We start from the raw sequence: 15,121 nt of genomic DNA, 5'->3' as shown, positions 1-15,121 counted from the left end.
GCATGCCTTGGGGTACTGGTGCGAGCTTCCTGAACAAGAGCGTCCTCGGGTGACTCATCCACCGAGGGGGTTCATTTCCGTGTATACTCACCATTTGGAGAATGGTCTCCGCTTTCCTTTGGATCCGTTCGTATCCGAGCTTTTGGTGTCGTACAACATTAGTTTGGCCCAGCTCACACCCAAATCTATGAGGCACATAATCGGATTTAGATGGGTGTGTGACTTCGTCAATTTCCCTTGCTCTGTCGCTATTTTTCGGGATCTTCACGATCTGGTTCTCAACCATGCTTCCAAGGGTGATGGGTATGGTTGGTGGACCATTGTCAACAAGAAGTCCCGAAAGAGGGGGGATCCGAACTACATCACGGCGTACCCCTACCTTAGCTCTGACCACAATTGGAAGACGGAGTGGTTGCTCGTCCGTGTGCCGACGGATCCGAAGCATCCCAACTTTTATCGTCCTCCGAAGTGGTTCGTGGCTCCTGATCCTGATATGAGGGGTGTGGCAGCTCCAGATCGGAACCATCGCCACTATGTGGACCTCCTCCAGTGGTTCTTGGCTCAAGAGGATAACCACCGACTGCCGTCTAGCTGGCTCCCGAATCTCAATTACATTCTGAGGGAGGACATTCTTGCTGTTGCCGGTCTCAGCAGGATTTTTGACAGGGGTAGGTGTCTTTCGGCTGAGACCGTTTTTTCAGTGAGTTTGTCCTCTTTCCTGTTTCGTTTTGCTGACATGTTTTGTGCTTTGTTTTTGCAGAGTACGGCTTTAGCTGCATTGATCCTAAGAAGTTGGGCATTTCTTTGGATTTGAAGACTATTCACGACCCGGCTCCCGAGTACAAGTTCGGAAAAGATAACCCTCGTAATCCTCGTCTGAAGGATTACGTGTTGTCTCCTTTGGGGGTTGCTCGGATATCCGAAGTTCGAGCTGATCCGTGGGATTCCGCCTCTTCTGTTGAAGCTGTTCCTGTGAAGGTTGTGCTTCCTGAGTTGAAGACAACTTCGGATCCGGTGAGTGTTCATTTATAGGCTCGATTTTCTGTCTATCTTTTTCTTTTCGGTTGGCCGTCGGCTAACGTCTTGGTCCTGGACCATCTTTTTAGGGTCCTGGGACTGACGCTGTGCCGCGTGCCGTTCCTTCGGTTTCATCTCCGGCTCGGATAGATATCTCTTTATCTAGGAACCGGGTATTTCCCGCTTTTTTCTCTATTTCTTCCTTTTTCTTCTTTTACATTCGTTGACCCTTGGTCTCCCCTTTTTAGGATCAACGCAAAAGGAAGGGTAGCACTCTTTTGAGGCCTTCCACGCATCCGAAGAAAGCGAAGGCTTCTCAGCCCTCGGAGAAGGTATTTGTTCTGACTTGGAGTTGTTGTAGTTCGTTTCTCCCCTTTTCGGAAACTAATCTTTGTACGCTTGCTATGCAGGAAGCGGTTTCGGAAGTCATGCCTCCTCCTAAGAATCTTCTTCACTTCATGCCCTTGCCAGGGCAGAAGTTAAAGAGTGTGGTGGTTGCTGAACCGCCGGCCGTGGATCAGCCGCTGATCGAGGAAGATATCATCCCTTCTCCTCTTAAACCATCTGCTGCTTTGGGGATCGAAATCCAGGATATCACCGAGGTGATGGAGGCGATTGAAGCCGATTTTGTTCCTGGTTCGGATGTCCCTGAGGTAGCTGGGGAGAAGAAGGAGTCTGCTGATCTTCCCTTCGAGAGGGAGAAGAGTCCAGACAAGGAGATGATAGATCTCTCGGGCCCCGAAGCTGCGGTCCCCGAGGTTCAGAAGGAGGTTCCCTCTGCTGGAGAGGAGGAGCAGCCCGAGCAAGGTTTGACGAGGAAGAGGCGCCACTCAACTTTGGGTTCTACTTCTACCTCGGCCCTGGATAGGCTGATCCATGCTGATCCCTGTTCGGATGTTCCGCTAAAACGGATCCCCGAAGAAGTAAGGGAGGCGATGGCTCGATATGCCAGGGCTCCGATTTTGGGAGAGGACCCCTTGGCTCACGTGGGATCCTTGGTGGGCCCCGAGGCTGCTCGGGAGAATCTGCTTCGTGCTAACCCGCAGTGGAGGGTTCCTGGGGCCGAAGAGAGGAATCCGGCAATGATGGCCCAGTACTATCTGAACGAGGTAATTTGCTAGATTTTTCTCTTTGAGTTGTGTTTTTGTTTTATGTTTTTCCTATTTTGCTCATCTTTCTCTCGTTCCCAGGCTGTTTTCTGGTCTTCGTTCGCTTCCGAGTGTAGCTCGGTTGAGGAGAAACAACTGAGGAAATATCGTGAGGCTTATGCTCGTGATATTCCCATTTTGGACCAGAAGGCTGGGCAACTCCTCTCCGAGCTTACGGAACTCAAGCAGCTGTACCTTCACTATAGTCGCGAGGCTAGAGAGTCTGCTGAGAAGATCGGGACCGAGGTTGGCCAGCTCATCTTCCGAGTTGAAGAGGATGCTGAGAAGATCGCTTCCTTTGCTGAGGAGAAGAAGGATATGGCCGCTAAGTTCGCTAGCGAACTTGAGGAAAAAGATAGACTCTTCCAGGAGATGAAGTCTAAATTTGAAGCGGCCGACAAGGAGCGTAAAGAGGCGGAGTTAAGGCTCCACCATTTTGTCCAGCATCGGGAGCTGATCCAGCAGCAAGCTGATAAGGTGCCTGTCCTTCGGCTGCAGCTTCGGGAAAAGGATGACTATATTCGGAAGCTGGAGCAGGAGCGAGTCAACCTCTACACTGCTGATCAGTGTAGAGAGCAGTACTGGAACGGCATCCTGGGTGCTCGGCGCATGTTTGCGAAGCACATGCCTCACTTCCCTTGGAACGAGAAAGTTCCTCTATGGATGCAGGCCGAGGACCACTTGGTGGAATGCCAAGCTGATCGAGATGAAGCTGAAGCTGAACGCCAAGCTGCTCTTGCAGAGGCTCGGGCCCAGAAGGCAACTTCCGAAGGTGATACCACTGCTGGGGGTTCTTCGAAGGATGCTCCCCTAGGGGCCGCTCCTGAGACTCCCAAGAGTTAGGGATTCGGGCAGTCGTCTTCTTCAGAGTCGGTCGGTTCCAGTTGAGGACTTCCGAATATGTGCTTGCTTTTCCCCCTTTTGCCTCGGCGCTGCGTTGTACTCATTTCTTTTTGCTTTCTTTAGTACTTCGGTAGGCCGGTATTGTCTGTTGATGGCTGCCGATTTTAACTTGTTTCATTTTGTTTTCAATTTTTGAGGTTTTCGATGTATTTGTACTTCCCCCAAATATTGAATAAAAAATGAATGTTTGTTACTTGGCTGCTTCTTTTCAACTTGTTCTTTCGCAATTTTTAGGTCTTTAAATCCGTAGATTTCTCGAGCTCCTCTTTCTGTAGACTTGCTAAAAACCTTTTGATCTTGCGAGCTCTTTAAATCCGTAGATCTGTTAAGAGACTTTTTAACTTTTGCGAGTTCTTCAAATCCGTAGATCTGCTAAGAGACTCTTTGACTTTGTGAGTTCTTCAAATCCGTAGATCTGCTAAGAGACTCTTTGACTTTGTGAGTTCTTCAAATCCGTAGATCTGCTAAGAGACTCTTTAGTTTTGCGAGTTCTTCAAATCCGTAGATCTGCTAAGAGACTCTTTAGTTTTGCGAGTTCTTCAAATCCGTAGATCTGCTAAGAGACTCTTTAGTTTCCAGACTCTTCAAATCCGTCGATCTGCTCAGAGGTTTGGATTGTTCTTCCGATCTCTTGTGGTTCGGAAACCTGGGCAAGAGATCGCTAGTCTGCCTCTTTAGTTATGCCTTCGGCGATCCGTGGATCTGAGCCGGAGTTTTATAACTTGATTCGAGCGACTGTTTGTTGCGAACAAATTTTATTAGGGTACCGCGAATCCGAGGATTCTGGACGGTTCCCCGAAGTGTATGATTTGGTCATTTCTTGCATTTTATCAAGGAATGGGCAAAGTCAACCTGTTTTTAGTCTCGGATTGATCAGATCCGAGGCTGCATATATATATAAAGGGACAATAAATGTAGAGATAAGTTTAATGAAACACATGGTGCCAATGGCTTTCCTCTTCTCATTAAACAACTTACTTGGTTTACAGACAGAGATCATACAAAATATTTCTTGAGAACATCGGTATTCCAATGGTTCTTCAGGATTGTTCCATCTAACTGTTTCAGCATATACGTGCCTGGCCTTTTTTCGGAATGGATGATGTATGGTCCTTCCCAAGTGGCTGAGAGTTTGCCATGGATCCGTCCTTTCTGAACCGAGGCGGCGTTTCTGAGTACTAGATCACCGACTTTTAGGGGTCTGGCGTTGACTCTTCGGTTGTAATGCTTGTTGACCCTCTGCAAATAGGCTGCGTTGAGTGTCCTTGCATCGTTCCGAGCTTCATCCAGTAGATCGAGAGCTTCGGATAGAAGCTGGTTGTTGCTTTCTCCTTGGAGCCCATCATACCTGTTGTATGCCTGGATCCTCAGGCTTTCTGTTCCGATTTCCACAGGAATTACAGCTTCGGATCCGTATACAAGGTGGAACGGTGTTTGTCCGGTAGCTTCTTTTTCAGTGGTCCGAAGGGACCATAGCGTTCCGGGTAGCTCTTCTAACCATTTGTTTTTGTCATCCTCGACTCTTTTCTTGAGTGCGTTGAGGATGAGTTTGTTAGCGGCTTCGGCTTGCCCGTTGCTTTGTGGGTGGCAGACTGCCGAGTACGCTAGGTGTATGCCGAACTGTTTGCACCACTTTTGCAACGGGGTGTTGTCGAACTGTTTCCCGTGGTCGAAGACCATCAGTCTTGGTATGCCGAACCTTGTGATGATGTTCTGCCATATGAACTTGCGGACCTGAGGTTCGGTGATGGAGGAGACAGCTTCGGCTTCGATCCATTTGCTAAAATAGTCGACTCCTACAATCAACCACTTCTTCTGGTTCGTCGCTGAGGGGAAGGGACCAATGATGTCTAACCCCCACTGTGCGAATGGTAAGGGATACAGTGTTGATTGTAGGGTTTGAGCTGGTTGATGGATGGCTGGTGCGAACTTTTGGCATTTCTCGCATTTCCTTGCCATCTGCTTTGCCTCGGAAACCATAGTGGGCCACCAGTACCCAGCCCGAAGGGCTTTATGTGCTAATGTCCTACCTCCAATGTGGTTTCCGCATATCCCGAGGTGGATTTCCCTTAGGATGTAGTCAGCGTCTGTTGGACCCACACATTTTAGCAGCGGAGCAGAGAATGATTTCCTCATGAGCTCTCCTTCGGCGCTGATGATGAACCATCTGTTGAATCTTTTCAGTTTTCTCGCTTGCAGCTTATCTTCAGGAAGTTCTCCCCTTTCTTTGTATGCAACTACTGCGTCCATCCAGCTAGGTTCGGTACGTAAGCTGCATACTGTGGTGGGTAGCAAGTCGATGCTTCTCTCCTGGTGAACTTCCACGTGGACCGACCTGTTTAGGTCGATGAGTGTCGAGCTTGCGAGTTTTGACAGTGCGTCTGCTTGCGTGTTCTGTCCTCGGGGAATGAGGATGACTTCAAAGGATCTTAACTTTGACGTTAAGGATTTAATCTTTGCTAAATAGGCTGTCATGCTGGGCCATTTGGCCTCATACTCCCCTCGGATCTGGTTGGCTACAAGCTGGGAATCAGTTTTGAGGCGAACATGTTCGGCCTCCAGGGATAAACAAAGCTCTATCCCTGCGATTGCGGCCTCGTATTCGGCCTCGTTGTTGGTTGCTTTGAAGCCGAACTTCAATGCATACTCTATGCTTTTCCCCGTCGGGGGGATCAGTACAACTCCTGCCCCTGAGCCGTTTATTGTGGAAGATCCGTCAGTGAAGACCTCCCAAGTGCTTTTCGTATCATCCAACATTTCCTGGTATGAGCATTCGGCCAAGAAGTCTGCCAATGCTTGTGCTTTGATTGCTGTCCTCGGCTGATATTTGATGCCGAACTCTGATAGTTCGAAGGCCCAGGCAGCCAATCTTCCTGACCTCTCTATTTTGTCGAGTACTTTTTCGAGCGGTTGGTCGGTTAGCACTGTGATCTGGTGGGAGTCGAAGTATGGCCTCAGTTTTCGTGCAGCTACCACTACTGCATATGCGACTTTCTCGATGAGTGGGTACCGGGTTTCGGCCCCTGTGAGTGTTCGGCTGGTGAAGTAGATTGGCTGTTGCTTCTTTTCTTCTTCCCGAAGAAGCACTGCGCTGACGGTTCCAGGGCTAACTGCGACATATAGGTACAGGGTTTCCCCCTCCTTTGGTCTGGCCAGTGTCGGCAGTTGAGCTAGGTGGGCTCTGAGTTGCTGAAAAGCTTCTTTTTGCTCCTGTTCCCATATCAGTTCGGGATCCACTTTCCTCGGGACCCCCTTTTTCTTGACTGGTTCTGCTTCTCCTCCGGGGAGGCTCTTTGGTTTCAGTGCCTTGAAGAAGGGGGCTCCCTTGTCCGAGGCTTTTGATATGAACCTTGTTAGTGCGGCTAACCTGCCGGTTAGCCTCTGCACATCTCTCTTGGTCTTCGGCTCGGGTAAATCCAATGCCGCTTGGACTTTGTCTGGGTTCGCATCAATTCCTCTTTCGCTCACCATGAATCCGAGGAACTTCCCTGACTTCACCCCGAAGACGCATTTTTTTGGGTTCAGCTTCATGCTGTATTTCCTCAGGTTTCCGAAGGTCTCTGCCAAATCTTTGACATGGTCTTCCTCCTTGATGCTTTTTACGATGGAGTCATCCACGTAGACCTCCACATTCCTCCCTTTCTGGTCGGCGAAGACGTGGTCAACTAACCTCTGGTAGGTGGCTCCGGCATTTTTCAAGCCGAAAGGCATCATTTTGTAGTTGAACACTCCTGCGCTTGTGATGAACGCTGTCTTTGCCCTGTCATCGGGGTGCATGAATACTTGGTGGTAGCCTGAAAAGGCATCCATGAAGCTGAGCAGTGCATGGCCGCTGGTGGAGTCAACCAGTTGATCTATCCTTGGCAGGGGATAGCAGTCTTTGGGGCAGGCTCGGTTCAGATCTGTGAAATCTACGCACATTCGCCATGAGCCGTTCGCTTTCTTGACCATCACCACGTTGGCCAGCCACTTCGGATACATGCATGGTTCGATGAATCCGGCCTCTTGCAACTTTTTAACCTCCTCGGCGATGGCTTTGTTTTTCTCCGAGGAGTAATTTCTCTTTTTTTGCTTGATTGGCCGAGCTTCAGCGTTGACATCCAGCTTGTGACAAATCAGCTTCGGATTTATCCCTGGCATATCTGCTGCTGACCATGCAAAGATGTCTTTATGATCCCTGAGTAACCGGATCAAATCGATTCGGAGCCCCGAGCTTAGGCCCTTGCCTATTCGGACGCTCCTGTCTGAATCATCTTCGAGGAAGATATCCTCCATTTCTTGATCCGGTTCGGGGGATAGGGTTTCGGGGCGAGCATCAACTTCCGCGGGAGACAAGCTGCTCGTGCTTGCTCTTCTCCTTTTTGCCTCGCTTTCCTCTCCCGTAGCTCCTTTTTCCTCCTCGGGGCCGTCCCCCAGTTTGGGCTTTCGGACAGCAGTGTGGCAGGTTCTTCTCGCCACTTCTTGATCACCTCTGATTCGTTCGGCGAATCCTGCATCCGAGACGTATATCATCAGCTGGTGGTATGTGGAGGGGACTGCTTGCATCTTGTGAATCATGGTTCTCCCCATGATTACGTTGTATACGGAGTCGCAGTCCATCACCAAGAATTCGTCCCGAAGGGTTTTTGCTGCCTGGCCTTCGCCCACTGTGACTGGCAGGGTGATCTTTCCTCGAGGGATAGCTGCGGATCCGTTGAATCCGATCAGAGGATAACTGACTTTCGTCAGTGCTTCCTCTGGTTCTTCGAGGATCAGCTGCTCGAAGCAGTTTCTGAAGATGATGTTGACGGCACTTCCTCCGTCGACTAACACTCGATGTACGTTGTGATTGTTGAGGTCCATGGAAATGACCAAAGGATCGTCATGTTTGTACTGGACTCCGAAGCAATCATCAGCAGTGAAGGTCATGTTCGGGGGGTGTGGTTGGTTGTCTCCAACCGCGCTGAAGTTGACCCGATGGGAGAGGGCTCTTAGGTGTTTTTTGCTGGCCTGGCCAGACTTCTGTCCCCCGAACACCACTAGGATGTCATTTTTCTTGTGCCCTGTTGCTTCGTAGACCCTTTTCTGGGGTTGCTCGTGTTGTTTGCCGCTTGCGGCCTTTTCTTTTTCCTCCCTTCGGTCTAACAAGTACTGTTTCAGGTAGCCTCGGCGAACGAGGTCTTCAATGTTATCTTTCAGCGAGTTGCACTCTTCGGTATGGTGACCGAAGTCATCATGGAACTCGCACCACTTGTTCTTGTTTCTCCGAGCTGGGTTGGACTTGAGCTTCCCCGGTAGTTTCCACTTTTCATCATTTCTGTTGAGGCTAAATATCTCTTTTCGGGGCAGAGTTAGTGGAGTGTAGTTGGTGTATTTGGGTTGAAGTTCACCCCTTCTCCCGTCTTTCTTCGGGCTCATCTCTCTAGCTCCTACTTTCTCTTTCCCTTTCCTTGAGCCGCCCTCGGGCCTGCTCTGGTTATTCTTTGTGTCTCTCGGATCTGACGATCCCTTCAATTTTGCAGCGGCCTTGTTGAACTCTTCGGTTCTGATGAACGCATCGGCCATTTGGAGCACGTCAGCTATTTTGGAGGGGTTCTTCATTGAGAGTTCGTCACGGAACTTCCCTTCCTGGAGCGCGTGCTTCAAGGCGAAGATGGCCACGTCTGGCTGCAAGTTTGGTATGTTTGTTGATTCTTTCATGAATCTGGCCATGAATTCTCTCAGACTTTCGTCTCTTTCTTGTTGGATTGAGGTCAGTTCTGCTGTGGTTCGCTCGGGGCGATTGTTGCTCACGAACTGTGTGCAGAATCTCTTTTTCAGCTTTTTCCAGCTCTTGATCGATCCCTTCGGCAGCGATCTAAACCACTCTCCCGCCACTCCGGTTAGCGTGGTTGGGAAGTATTTACACCAACATGCTTCGGAGTAGGGACTCAAGAACATTTGCTGTTCGTATGAGATGACATGATCCCTCGGATCTGTGATTCCGCTGTAGGTTAGGTGCGCTGGCAGTCTTACTTTCGGTATTTCTTCCATGATCAGCTCGTCCGAGAAAGGGGATGACGTAGGAGTCATGATTCTTTTCCCGAGTCTAGCCCTGATGCCTTCGTTTGCCGAGGTTCTGTGATTAGAACGTTCGGGCGTACGATGGGGGCTAGGGGTTCGATCATGCCTCCTGTCTCTTCTTCTTTCTCGGCTACTGACCTCGGGTCGTTCGCCAGACCTGCTCGACTCACCTACCCCGAGTCTCGTATGGATCGAAGGTCTTAACCTTGAATGGACCGAGGGTCTCAACCTGCTGAGCACCGAGCTTCGGATCCGAGTGTTACGGGTAGTTGATTCGCTTTGGAGAGCTGTTGGAGTAGGCGATGGTCTCGCAAACCAATCTGGTTGCTGTTGTGCCCTTTTTTGGGTGTCCCACGTGCTTTCCATCCACCTCGACGTCAAGTGTGTACCTGTCAAGGGAAGGAGTTCTCGTTCGGGTCTGGACACTTCCACACTGGGTGGCTCGTTCAGCCTTCGCCTGGTCCTCCTCTCTTCTCTGCGGTCGTTTGCCAGCCCTTGCTGCTTCTCATTGAAGAGGAAGTTTTGCATGATGGTCATGGCCGCAGTGAGCTCTTCCCTAGTTGGAATCGGAGGTCCTGCATTTGTGGCGGTCGTAGCTCTGCTTGGCTGTGACCTCGCCATCGATTGAGGGTGCCCCTCTTGGTCAGATTCTGAATCTGACCGCACCATCATATCGTCGTCTTTGTTGTTAACAACATCGTTCACCATTTTCGCGGAAAGAGGTGATTGATGTCTTTCAAAGGCTTTGAAGTGTTCTTCCCCACAGACGGCGCCAAATTGTTCCGGTGTTGTAAAGATGGAAACAATGGGCTTCGAATGAAGGCCCTTTTGTATGTGATGAAGATCTTGCTTGTTTGAATGAGTGGAGTCCGGATTCACCTGCACAAGAGCAAAGTCACTAGCCTCGGGGGTGTTTCCGAGGAAAGCCCCTCCGATGCCTAAGTAAGAATGATGCTCGGATTCTAGAGAGAAGTTCTCTAGAAGAGTAGTCTTAAGGCGGTAAATTGGACGTACCTTGAGGTGTGAGCCTTGGCGGCCTATTTATAGTGTTTGCATAATAAATGCCCATAGGTCACTTATTGTTATTGGGCCTTGGGCCTTAATGGATGGCTGAATAGCCATTGGTAAGTTTGATGTTGTTGTTTAGAGCCATTGGGCTTTGGACTTAGTGGCCCAATTGAGAATCAATTGGGAGCCCAAACAACAACAATGGCGTGTTTCTATTTAACTTTTGTTTGATTAATCAACCAAATATATTAGTCAAAACTAACTATTCATTTAACTTTAACTTTCTCCAAAAAAGCATCCAAAATGGTGTTCTAGAAAAGCATATTCCACCACCGCCCACCACCACCCACCTTCTTCACTTCCCCCCACATTTCCGCCGTTCACCGGGAAAAATGTCTCTTCCAACTCTCTCTCTCCTCCTCCTCTTTCTTTTCACTCCTCACTCTATGGCCTTCCCTTTTCCTCACCGTAAACCCGAGATTAAATCACCCGTTAAAACCGTGGTCGTTTTAGTCATGGAAAATCGCTCTTTCGACCATATTTTAGGATGGCTTAAATCAACCCGACCCGACATCGATGGAGTAACCGGGAAAGAATTCAACCGGCTCAATTCCTCCGACCCAAACTCACCCCAAATTCACGTCTCAGATGGTGCGGTTTTTATTGACTCGGACCCGGGTCATTCAATTCAAGCCATCACTGAACAGATATTCGGGTCGACCCAAGTAACTGACCCAGCCCCCATGAATGGGTTCGCCCAACAAGCTAATTCAATGTCGCCCCACATGCCGGAAAACGTAATGAGCGGTTTTAAGCCGGAGCTTGTTCCGGTTTACACCGAGTTAGCAAATGAGTTCGCCGTGATGGACCGGTGGTTCGCTTCAGTTCCAGCGTCGACTCAGCCAAATCGTTTCTATGTCCACTCAGCTACCTCACATGGGGCGTCAAGCAATGTAAGGAAAGATCTAATTCATGGGTTTCCTCAAAAAACAATCTTTGACTCACTTGATGAAAATGGGCTTAGTTTTGGGATTTATTACCAGAATATCCCTGCAACCATGTTTTTCAAGAGTTTAAGGAGAGTTAAGCATGTAACTAAGTTTCATAGCTATACTTTGAAGTTTAAATTGCATGCTAAACTTGGTAAATTGCCTAATTATGTGGTGATTGAGCAAAGGTACTTTGATAAGAATTTGTTTCCTGCTAATGATGATCATCCATCACATGACGTGGCGGAAGGACAGAGGTTTGTGAAGGAGGTGTATGAGACACTGAGGGCTAGCCCACAGTGGAAAGAAATGGCTTTGTTGATAACTTATGATGAACATGGTGGGTTTTATGATCATGTTCCTACCCCTGTTTCTGGGGTTCCTAGCCCTGATGGAATCGTTGGACCCTTCCCGTTTTACTTTCGGTTTGATCGGTTGGGAGTTCGGGTTCCGACTTTGCTTATTTCGCCTTGGATTGATAAGGGCACTGGTGAGTCTTCTTGTTCTGTTTTGATTTTTGGTGGATTTTGATGTTTGACTAGTTTTTGTATTTTTTGTTGTTTTGTTAATGATTGAGTTTGTTTTATACTCCACACTATGATAATCTTAGTGAAATTACTTTGGAATCTTTGATAGATTTAAGAGGCACTAATTTGGGATCTTGGAATATTAGTAATGGGGTCAATCCTGTCATACTACAATGTGTTGAACTTGGAATCTTTGATAAATTTAAGAGGCACTAATTTGGGATATGCTGTATAATTTATTGGGACTGATTTAGCAGATCTTCTAGTGCATATAAATTTATATGTGCATGTTAAGTGCAAGCATTTGCGCTATTGTATGACCGCAATCCGTAAACAATTGTGCTAGTTGATTTTCATGATTTTTTTCTTTTATCACTTACTCCATGTATTATGTTATTTTGTACTTGTGCTATTAAGTGAATTGCTGAGCAAATTGGTGATGGTTGTTATTGTAAGGGTTCATGAAGGTAGTTGGTTGAAGTTGCATTCACAAATCCGAACAAGCTTTGTACGGTATACAACCTATATGCTATTAGGTTGATATTCTAGCCAAAATAAGTTAAAGATAACCTGGAAACTGTTGATTAATGATGGTTGCATCTGTAATTGATTAAACTCATTCAGGTCAATCCTAAACCTGCAATTGATCAGAATGAATGCTGTAATTTTAGCCAGCAACTCTTCTTTAATGGCTCAGGCATACAAAGTTGATAGTATAATTGTCTGAGGCAATTCCTATAGAAGCTTTATAAGAGGGAGTGGTGTAGCTAAGGTGGTAGCACACCCTGGATTCCAGGGTCATGTCAAGGAGTGAGGGGAGGGAAGTACTTCATATTATGCAGTTGGGCCTTTTGGATGGGCCCTGATAGAGGGCAGCCAGGGGATTTGTTGTACCTAAAGAAAAAAACTTTTTTCTAATGTAAGCTATGCTGTTGTGTAAGCTATGCTGTTGTACATTACTTGATATCCCCCTTCTGCGGAAAGTGGTACCTAGTGCTTAGTCATTATATATCGGACGAACTACCTGCTCGTTAATGCTATAGAGAAAGTATAATTCCGAAGTGGTCTTGCTGTTTACTTGTATGTCTTGTCTCTTTTCTGCTGCCAACTTAACATTAGATTCAGAGTCTCACACTGAAGTAAGGAAGTTAGTTTGTGATTAAGAGTTTTGGTTTACTGCTCAAGCCTTAAAGATTTCTTGGTGCTCATAAGTCATAACCCTGATTCTTATTACAGTTTGTTTGAAAGTTGGTTTGAAGCGGTGGTAATGATAATGTATTGTTGCAAGGACTGTACATTCCTAGGTCCATAGTAATTATTCAATTCATCCAGAAGTATGTTTTCTTTACATGTATTTGAAACTCCTGAAGAATAACACATACTTGGAAGTGGAGAAGCATTATGATGGACATTGTCATAGGAGATTGGGAGTGATGAGAATTTCTTTGCAAAATCACTTATGAACTCATTACCATTGCTGCCATAAGTACAACTTAGTAAACCGGACATTAAGGTTAGAGAAGTTCAAGTGGTATACAAGTTGTCAGCTATGAGTAAGAGTTACATTGAGCTCAAGTGTACATTTTTTCAGAGGGTTTCCCTACAGTTCATGGGCTTTGGATTAGATGGAAAGAGGAATAAACTATGGTGCAGCAGAAAAAATTGCAACAAGAAGTTTAAACTTTTTACAAAAGTTCTGAACTGAAATGGGTGATGTTCAGCCTAATTCAATCATGCTTAGTGACTTAAGGAGTGCCTCACCTAGTCACCTGAATAGGGTCCCTTAGTGCCTGATATTTTCAAGTTCCATCCCATGCCCCGTGGTCTGTAGAATGGCAGAATAAGATGTGTGGATTTAAAGGGGGGGGGGGGGGGGGGGGTGTGGATTTTATTGTATTTCTTCTTGGCATAATAGCTATGGAGTACTTGTTGACTGTCGTTATTTTTGGAGGAGTTGCATTAGTATCTTAGTGAGAAGCATCTAGAATCGGGGTTATTTCTCCCTGCACGATAAGTGGCATGAGTTTCTTAGCTAGGATTGTCGTAATTTTGTTGTAGTCCAGATTAGGTCTTGTGTGAATTTGGCAATTTAAACAGGGTTGTTGGACATATGATATGGAACATTGTGGGGATGAATAATTGTAGCTTGCTTATACAGTGGAATCTTCTTCAATTAGTGGCTTAATTTTTTAACTTTTCTTTTAAGATGGCATAATGAAGAAATTATTTGTTCTTTATGGGTTGCTGCAGTGATCGGCAAGCCAGATGGACCTACACCAACCTCACAATTTGAACATTCCTCCATTCCTGCTACTGTAAAGAGACTTTTCAACTTAAAATCTGACTACCTTACTAAACGAGATGCCTGGGCTGGAAGCTTTGAGAAGTACTTCTACTTGCGTGACACTCCACGTGAAGATTGTCCAGGTTATTATTGTTGATTTCCTTTTAATTTCCTCTCTGGTCAAAAGCATTATGTTTGTACAATATATTACCATGAAGTTCAAGTAGTCCTTAGTACCTGCTGTCTCTAGTACTTACGTGGTGCTACATAAGCTGCACCATGCATTCTTAACAAAAATTGAGCATAATGACATAGCTTTTTTTGCATTTTACCATATGTGTTTTGGTTCTATTTTCACTGCATAACCTCTATCATTACGTCTTTCCTGTGGTTGTTATCTAGGATCTTAAAATATGGGCGCTGAACGTGTTCTTTCCTTCATATCCTCATATCAGCTTTTTATACACTTCAGAAACCTGAGATTTTGTTGTTGGCCCTGCAACTGCTGTCACGATTTTTTGTTACGAGTGTCTATTAATGTTGTTTTAAACTTTTATATTATATGTGGATCTCTGAAACAGAGAAACTGCCAGAGGTCAAGAGATCACTAAGGCCATTTGGACCAAGAGAAGATGCAAAACTTTCAGAATTTCAAATAGAAATGGTACAACTTGCTTCACAACTTAATGGTGACCATGTTCTTAATACTTACCCGGACATTGGCAAAAACATGACGGTGAACGAAGCCAATCAGTATGCAGAGGATGCAGTACATCGGTTTCTAGAAGCTGGGAAAGCAGCTATTAGAGCCGGAGCTGATAAATCTACTATAGTGACAATGAGACCATCTCTTACAAGTCGGACTTCTGGTGGTATCCACAGCAGCTATCTATAAACCCATTGTTTCTTTAAAGTGCACTTTGTATATATACGTAGTATCAAACCGTCAATTAATTGTTCTTATTCAGTTGCCTTTGCTACGAAGCTGAAAAATCGTGTTCAGTAGGAAAAGAGCATTGAAGATTATTACCCTGTACATATTACATCATATTGAAACAATCTTCCTGTCTCTGAGAGAGTGGAACACACATGCTCCAGAGTTCAGAGGCAGTAAATCTGTTGTGATTTGTCTATAGTATATGAGATTGAGATTTCAAGCTTTATAAGGTATGTTTCTCTTTCCATCATCTTAGTAATTTTCTC

At 46.4% G+C, this 15,121-nt stretch overlaps 2 protein-coding genes across 2 annotated transcripts; both read left to right on the top strand.

Moving 5' to 3' along the window:
• The first annotated feature begins 258 nt into the window (after positions 1-258).
• LOC130465668 (uncharacterized) lies at positions 259-9,622 on the top strand. The gene is made up of 3 exons (XM_056834524.1): positions 259-2,126; positions 2,208-2,733; positions 9,603-9,622. The coding sequence occupies exons 1-3, from the start codon at positions 1,422-1,424 to the stop codon at positions 9,620-9,622; spliced, it is 1,251 nt and encodes a 416-aa protein (XP_056690502.1). The 5' UTR covers positions 259-1,421.
• A 728-nt stretch (positions 9,623-10,350) lies between these two features.
• Positions 10,351-15,105, top strand: LOC110803027 (non-specific phospholipase C1). The gene is made up of 3 exons (XM_022008488.2): positions 10,351-11,597; positions 13,885-14,061; positions 14,500-15,105. The coding sequence occupies exons 1-3, from the start codon at positions 10,511-10,513 to the stop codon at positions 14,811-14,813; spliced, it is 1,578 nt and encodes a 525-aa protein (XP_021864180.1). The 5' UTR covers positions 10,351-10,510; the 3' UTR covers positions 14,814-15,105.
• The last annotated feature ends 16 nt before the right edge of the window (positions 15,106-15,121 follow it).

This window comes from Spinacia oleracea, chromosome 1 (genome assembly GCF_020520425.1).
Source record: "Spinacia oleracea cultivar Varoflay chromosome 1, BTI_SOV_V1, whole genome shotgun sequence".
Lineage (NCBI taxonomy): Eukaryota > Viridiplantae > Streptophyta > Magnoliopsida > Caryophyllales > Amaranthaceae > Spinacia > Spinacia oleracea.
This window is presented reverse-complemented; position numbering and strand designations above follow the sequence as displayed.

Coding starts and splice junctions, on each gene's coding strand:
- LOC110803027 (XM_022008488.2), top strand. CDS start 10,511: ATGTCTCTTCCAACTCTCTCTCTCCTCCTCCTCTTTCTTTTCACTCCT. Junction 11,598..13,884: donor TTGGATTGATAAGGGCACTG/GTGAGTCTTCTT, acceptor GGGTTGCTGCAG/TGATCGGCAAGCCAGATGGA. Junction 14,062..14,499: donor TCCACGTGAAGATTGTCCAG/GTTATTATTGTT, acceptor TCTCTGAAACAG/AGAAACTGCCAGAGGTCAAG.
- LOC130465668 (XM_056834524.1), top strand. CDS start 1,422: ATGCAGGAAGCGGTTTCGGAAGTCATGCCTCCTCCTAAGAATCTTCTT. Junction 2,127..2,207: donor CCCAGTACTATCTGAACGAG/GTAATTTGCTAG, acceptor TCTCGTTCCCAG/GCTGTTTTCTGGTCTTCGTT. Junction 2,734..9,602: donor CCTCTACACTGCTGATCAGT/GTAGAGAGCAGT, acceptor GTCGTTTGCCAG/CCCTTGCTGCTTCTCATTGA.